Here is a 7500-nt window from a genome sequence, read left to right on the forward strand (position 1 = left end):
TTAATCCAGGGCGATTTGTTCAATTTAGTACGTCTTGTTCGAAATGGAGCATACGAGTTTGCAATACGCAAAAACTTTGCTTGCAATCAGACCATATCACATTCGGATATTTATATTCATCGCAGGACCAATCTTGTTGAGAAATGTTTTGTTTTGAGTGTAAGCCTGATTACTTTATTATTGTGAGCCCCCTTGATAAGCCAAGGTGCTTTTGGGGCAAACAATGGTTAATATGTTTAAATTAAAAAAAAAATTACTAATAAAAAATAGTTCAATTGTTTCTTGTACTGAATCGTTTTCTTAATAGATTGCGTATTGAAAGCGAACTTTGAACTGAAAGTGACTCTTACAAAATTTGGCAATCATCATCGTCTTTGCCATCTTTGGCAGAAGGCTTCTCTTGGAAATCCCCAAACGTCACTTCCATGGAGAGACCATCGTATGGCGATGCCTCGTTTCCTTCTTCATCGCCACAGGTCTTAGGCCGGTGCAAACGCAGTACCATTAAATTTGGGTTTTCTCCGAGCCCCAGAGCGATCCTGTTTCCAATAATTTTGACATGATTTGCGTAACCATCTGTAGTGAACGAAGCCAAATGCTTCGTGGTCCGCATATCCCATGCATCGAAGGTGTTTTCACTTTGAGATCTGGATATAATTGCTTTGCCGTCTGGCGAACAGTAGACTTCAGAGGCGCAGTCAGGGCAACTGATTGTGCGGACATTCTGACCGCTTTTGACATCCCAGATCTTGATACCCACATCACTAACAGCAGTCATAGCTGTCATTGAGGATGCTGAGACTGCCACGACCGAAGCACTTTCGTACGCTTCGGCATTGAAGAGCTTGCAAATTAGCTCGCCGGTGAGAAGGTTCCACAGCAGTGGCTGGGAATATTCAACCAAATTGACTAGATATTTGCCGTCATCGGATATCTTGGCGTTGAAGAGGGACAGCTGCGTTTCTTTGAGGTTCAGAAACTTGTGTGTAAAACTTGTTGTGTCGATGGCAATCAAGTGAAGCTCTTTGTCGGTGTGTTGAGTCATTTGGCTTACTTGCGAACACACAACCATCTTACCATTGCTGCTGATCACCATATCTTCAAAACGACGCTTCTCTTTAAACTTCGCCACTTTCACAACTCGTCCGCTGTCAATGTCCCAAATCTTCACATTTCTCCGACCTCGAGAAAACGATATCATGTGTTTCTGGTCGATAAATCCAAAAGCATCCATTCTTTCACACGCTTTTCCATCCAAGTTCCGCTCGATCTTTCCCTCCTTCAAATTGAACACCTTATAATGTGGAATGACTCGGTCATGCATGTAACCAACCCCACGGGTCGCAGTACACATACGCAAAGGATTCGGTAACACCGTCAAGTTCATCAGTCTTCGAACTCGTTTTCCTTTGTGTATATCCCAAACATGTATTTCGTTTTTCAGTTGTGTTAAAACCGTGGTGACGACGTGGCGCTGGTCAAAGCTGGGTGAAATAGCAATTATTTGGTCTGCAATCGTATGACCTTGAATTTGACTGAGGGTAGTGTCGTTTGCATTTTCGTCTTCTTCTTCTCGACTTTTGTCATAAACCCGGAGAATGTCATCTTGACCAACAGCCAAGATGTTCTTTCCATCGCGAGTATAAATTCGGGAATGCACAATCGGGTTTCTCAAGCATCTTTCCGTTTCTCCCGTTTCCAGATTCAAAATGCAAATCTCGAAATCATCAACAGTCACCACCCTTTTACCATCATCGGTGACTTGCAATCGCTCCATACCTTGTTGCATCTTGAAATTAACTAGTTCACGAACGAGATTTCCAGAAAGATCGTACAAGCGCAAGTTATCAAGGGATGATGGAATCACCACCACTTGATCCAAAGATGTTATCTTGACCTCTTTAATGAAAACGGATTCTCCGCTTTTCTTGGGGAATTTAACAGTGATCCTGTCCAATTCTTTGCCCATTTTCACATCTACAAAGTGCACTGCATTCTTCCCGCGAATGTTAAAAACAGCGTAGTTGCCTCGGGCATCCAGGCTGCCGAGTTCCTCATTAGTGTTAACATCCTTCAAAGGCAAATTGTGCAGAAGTTTGCCATTGCCGACTTCCCAGATCTTCAAGTCCTCTGGACACAAAGCAACTAACAAATTTTCATCTTGTGCAAAGGAAACCGGAGCTTGAGGCTCGTAAGAAAACCAATCATCATTAGATACTTGGAATTCTTGGATTATCTGCCCAGTCAACGTATTGAGCAAAAAGATCTTTGGTGATCCAGCAAGGATCAGCAGATCGGGATCCTTTTGGCTGATCTGATTGAAGTTTGTTGAATACATCTCTGTAGGTTCTTGAATGGTAAACTTCCTGAGCTCTCTTCCGTTACGATAATCAATAATCCTAATCACGAATCCCTCCGACGATTGGCTTGTGACTGCAATAGTGCGGTTGTCTTTGGCCATACTTATGAAATCCACACCAGACTGTGTCAAGCCGATCGTAGAGCGTAATGCTCCTCCAGGCGCTGTGAGACACTTTCTATTGGGAAGGAAACAATCAATGGAGCAGTTAAATGCTTGTTCTAAAACTCTATACACATCAGGGTATTGTTCTTTCCTCTGTAAAAAGCTGTACATTCGACCAATTATCTGTGTGGGAAGTTGCCTGCTATCCTTGGAGAGCGAATTAGCCGAGAGCTGTAAGCATTCGTGCAACAGTTGTACGTCATGATCTTCTGGTCTTGCTTCGAGATACGATGAGAAATCCCCCATAAGGTCTTGTAAAGAGGCTCCTCGTACCTTTGCCAAAAGAAATTCGAAGTTGCAGAGACACTCATCTTTCATTTGTTGTAAATTTCCAGAAAGGAAAAGGTGAAAAGGCAACTCACTCAATTTGCGAAGATTGTAGAGATGCTTGTCTTCGTTCGCGTCGAACATCAGAGGTTGTTTGGCAACCAGCCTGTCCATTGATATCTCCTTGCCCTCTTTATCGGTGAAGGGTTTTTTCGTACCACTGGACCACTTGCCAAGAAAATACTCGCTCATATTTGCGTGGATCTTCTTTGCTTCCTCATGTTTCAAATAACGAGCTCGAGCAGCTTCAATAAACTGGCGATGATACCAAAACACCACCTGAGTGCCATCGGCCCCTCGCTCGATCAAGTAGTCGCCAATGTCAGATCGAATTCGTATCCATAGCAACGGTGGGAGTCTTCTGATGGGCGGGGTCCAGTACTGATAAACGTCATTCAGAACATCGTCATCCAAGGAAAGGAGGTCTTCCAGTTCAGTTTCCGTCAAACCATTTTTCGAGGCAGTAATGTACCCCAACGCATTACTGACGAGAAGCTTTCCGTGTTGTCTTTCCAGACGTTCGAACAAGTCATCGATGATCTCTCTCACAGTTTTCTCAACGTAAATATCGGAATCGGGAGTGTAAGAATTCCATCGAAGGGCTTCATCGAAGGCAAGTTTGAGGTACAGTGGAAGAGGGCACTTCTGAAAGGCATCCATGACATAGCTTTTCTGTTTTGAGAGGACGGTACGATTGGCCGCTTTCATCCAGTTGTCGAAGATAATACCTGCTTCATTTAATGGGATGCGGGGTATCTCCAGAAAACACTTATCGGGTAGGATGGTCTAAGATAAAGAACACTTATAAGAAAATTGATGATTTGTGAACCACAGTAAGATAGAATAACAATTCTTTTGACGTCAAGTGCAGGGAGAGTGATTCCCCGATCTCGCGGGCTAAAGTGTTCGATAAAAAGAACATACAACTGATTGATAGAGAAAAGATATCGTTGACGTCACTTATTGTCATTAATGTGCCAACCAGAGCCTCAATGGTTGTTGAAACAGGGTCTTTTGTTCCCGTGGTTGGCAAATTTGAATAACTAGAGCAATGTTTGTAAACAGATATCTTACAAATAGGAAAGATAAAAACTGCGGTACTCTGTATAACAACGACATGAAATTACCAAATTTAAGATTTCAACGACAACGTGAGCGTATAAATGTGAATCTTTAATTAATTATTTTCCTCTGAAATCGCTCGTATCAATTTATTTTTAGAATACTTCGCTCCCATGGTACGACGTGAACGAGATGGGATAATAGGGAACTTAAGCAACGACAACGGCGACGGCATGCAATGCAACAAGAACGTCTCAAATGTGCATATTTAGCGGGCAGAAACAACAGCTTTGCATGCCTTGCACGTGCGTTTTTCACTTTTGTCCATTTCTTGGCCGTCGTCAGCAAAACAACAACGTGAAATAGTCAAATTTGAGGCTTTACCAAAAACGTCAGCACCTGAGGATAAATTTTTATTTTCTCCCTTAAATTAAGTGCCGTTGCAACGAGTAGGAACTACTACACCCTTGTCATATCAAAAGGTTGAAATAGTCATGCAGCGATTAAAATTACGCGAATTTATATTTTGAGAGGACGTTCTCGTTGCCGTCGCCGTTGTCGTTGCTTTAATTCCCTAATCTCGAAAGACTTACGATAGTGCAAAGTTATGTTCTGAAGTGACGTTTTCGTCAACGTCGACGTTCTAGATCTTAAAGTCCCTATACTATAACAAAGACGCGTTCTGCGTCGGGGCAAATTATCCGCTTCAGAGCGTCTTGGAAGGGTATTAAAAGAGACAGCTCGTATAAGTGACGCAAAATTTGTTTTGTGTCCGTCGTAAGTTACCTTACAAGCAAACGCAGAATAAATGACGCCTTCCTCAAGCTTTCGTCCCAGACTAATTGTGTGCGTCTCTAGTACATTAACCAACGACAAACAAACTTTCTTTTTAACTGAAAAAACGACCGTAGTGGACACTGAACAAACAAAAATTCCTTAACGAAAAAAAATGAAAATTCAAGAATTAAGAAACTTGATGCAGAAAATTTAACTGCATGGCATTTACTCGGAGAATTTTTCCGGTGGCTCAGTATAATTTAAATGGATGTTGAACTTTCCAAGATACTGATTTCTTACCCTCAAACTTGGCAACGCTTGATATTCTTGTCCAGGTAGTGTTGAGAGGACGAAGTATACATTGCTTAGTACGTTTCTTGGAAACCATTCCATTTGCCTCCCTCCATCATCGATGGACAGTTGGTCAAGCGAGTCCAACACCAAAACGACAGGATTGTTTTCCGCTGATTTTTCCAGGCATTCTGGAAAATAGTCCTTCAGGGATTTCATATCCTATTTAAGAAGATATCAAGTTTAAATTGAGCTGGGCTCACTCAGTGAGAAATGAAATTCAAGGCCTTGCGGGGACAGCTCATGCAAACGAGTCACATGGCAAGAAGAATTTTTTAACCTGAAAAGGTTCAAACCAGCTTCAGCTTTTTCAAGAGACAGTACTACTAAAAGTATTAACTAAACAACATTGTTTTATATAACGTTAGTGTTATGGTACCATATGAAACATCAACTATTGCTTTACAATATTTTACTGTGACATAATTGGTACCATACAAACTCGGTGATCTCCATTTTTTATTACTGAAAAGTGATCCGCTGGACTTTACAGACAGTTTCACCTCAGCGTGCTAATCGCTTCCCATGCAGCAATGAAATTGGGGGTCACCGAAGTCGTTTTAGAGATACAAGCAACTATAAAGAAAAGATATAGGGTGTTTTTTTTTATTTAGATGACTCTCCTGTTGCAGCAATGACGTATTACGTCATGACAACGAACTCATCGTGTTAAGCAATAATTGATATTTCATAAGGTATTATGACATTGCCATTATGTCATGGTGTGATACAGTGTTGTAGAGTTATTCCTTCTAATAGTAAGTCTCTTGTAAGTGTTGAAACTGATTTGAGCCTCCTTAATGCAGGTAGGTGGGCCATAAGTCAGGGGAATAAACACTCAAGTAACAGATCTGTTAGCATCGCGTAAAGAATTCTACTGAAGGCGGAGATCATGAATGGTGAAATGTTAACACCGGTAAATGAATGAAAAAATTTATCGTTTTACCGATGGTGACTCAGGAATGCTTGGAAAAATCTGAGTGTTCCTTCGCAGGAGTCGAACCTACGACGGCCTTTCGATTACTAGTTCGGATGCTCTTCCACTGAGCTTTAGGAGATTAGTGGGAGCTAGGACTCGGGGATACTCGGAAAGAAATCCGAGTGCTCCTTTGCAGGAGTCGAACCTACGACGACCTTCCGATTACTAGTTCGGATGCTCTTCCACTGAGCTGTAGGAGACCAATGGGGACTGGGCCATTGAACTAAGAATGTTGCAACATTGCCTCGTTCCTGCATTTAGATACTCAATGTTGAAGAAGGAAAGTGAGAGAAACAGACATAGCGCTGAATAATAGAACAAGCGTTGTCTGGTTTTTTCGACTAGGTTGGTCTGTGGGGACTGTTGCCTGCTGAATTTAATTTCATTCAGATCTACCCGATGCTAAATTGGTTCCTTGGTAAATGTACTATACTTGTGAAATGTTGTAGACCATAGTGTTATGGATATCAATTAGAGTTTTGTTATCTACCGAAATTGAAAGTATAAACGCCGTGGAATTCAGAATTCAATCTACTTTAATCGAGCAAGTCAGTAGCGAAGCAAACAATTCAAGTCATCGTCCCGAAATTTCTCAAGAAAGCAAAAGACAGAAACCACAACTGAGTCAGTCTGGTCGTCCAACTAAGGAAACGACTCGTTTTTCACGGGATAATGACTAACATCCACATTTTAGAGGTTACCTCTGGTATATCAGCTGTATCCTGTCCAGTAACTTTGCAAAGTTGGATGCAAATACTTGTAAGAAGTGGTCTGATACTTGATGAGTCTGATGATGTACCAATAAATCGCAGGACAACAATAGCAGTTTGGTCTCCTAGCCACTGTTTTACTTCCGTGGCAATTTTTGCCATGACTGACGTTTTCCCACAACCCGATTCCCCGTACAGCACTAAGCTTTGCCTCTCAGGTTCCATTACGGTTTTCTTGGCGATATCGAGAAACTCACTCCGTCCGTGAAATGATCTGCACTTCTGTTGGCAAAATGAACCATGTTGGAAGACTTCTTCAGCAAACGAGTCTCTCGTATCAGACGTCTCCTTTTCTTTTATCTCGCTATCAATCATCTTTGTTAAGGTGTCGTAAAAGTCTTTACAAAGTCTCTCTATGTACTCTGAATGCTCGGGTACTGTCGTGGGATCCACGCCGTTCTCTGACCAGTTGACTTCATAGGTAATGATATTTTCGCTTGGCAAGGATTGTGGCAGGTCTTTTTCTCGGAGATTGTTTAGAAGTTTCTGCGCTGTTTCGTCAATAGAAGGATTAGCTCCCCAGGTTTTGTCAATGAATTTTCCGGCGTCGTTACCATCAACGTTTTCAACAAGATCCGAAATGACTCTCTTAAACCAGAAGCAATGTTTAGAAGGACACGCTGCATTGATAATGCCGCGACGGATTTCATCTTCAGTGACTGGGAAAGAATGCAAAGCAATAAAGTTACATTATTAGTTAAACTGATGCT

General features: G+C 41.8%; 1 protein-coding gene across 3 annotated transcripts in view; it reads right to left on the minus strand.

The window, feature by feature from the left end:
- LOC137999576 (NACHT and WD repeat domain-containing protein 2-like) overlaps positions 1 to 7500 on the minus strand; it is a 25631-nt gene that overhangs the window by 338 nt on the left and 17793 nt on the right. For all 3 annotated transcript variants that reach the window (XM_068845392.1, XM_068845389.1, XM_068845390.1), the window contains 3 exons: positions 6722 to 7449; positions 4991 to 5203; positions 1 to 3637 (listed from right to left, as the gene is read on the minus strand). The exon at positions 1 to 3637 is cut by the window's left edge and continues 338 nt beyond it. In XM_068845392.1, the coding sequence (XP_068701493.1) occupies positions 347 to 3637; positions 4991 to 5203; positions 6722 to 7449 (4232 nt within the window). In that variant the 3' untranslated portion in view covers positions 1 to 346. The remainder of the gene's footprint in view (positions 3638 to 4990; positions 5204 to 6721; positions 7450 to 7500) is intronic.

This window comes from Montipora foliosa, chromosome 4 (genome assembly GCF_036669935.1).
Source record: "Montipora foliosa isolate CH-2021 chromosome 4, ASM3666993v2, whole genome shotgun sequence".
Lineage (NCBI taxonomy): Eukaryota > Metazoa > Cnidaria > Anthozoa > Scleractinia > Acroporidae > Montipora > Montipora foliosa.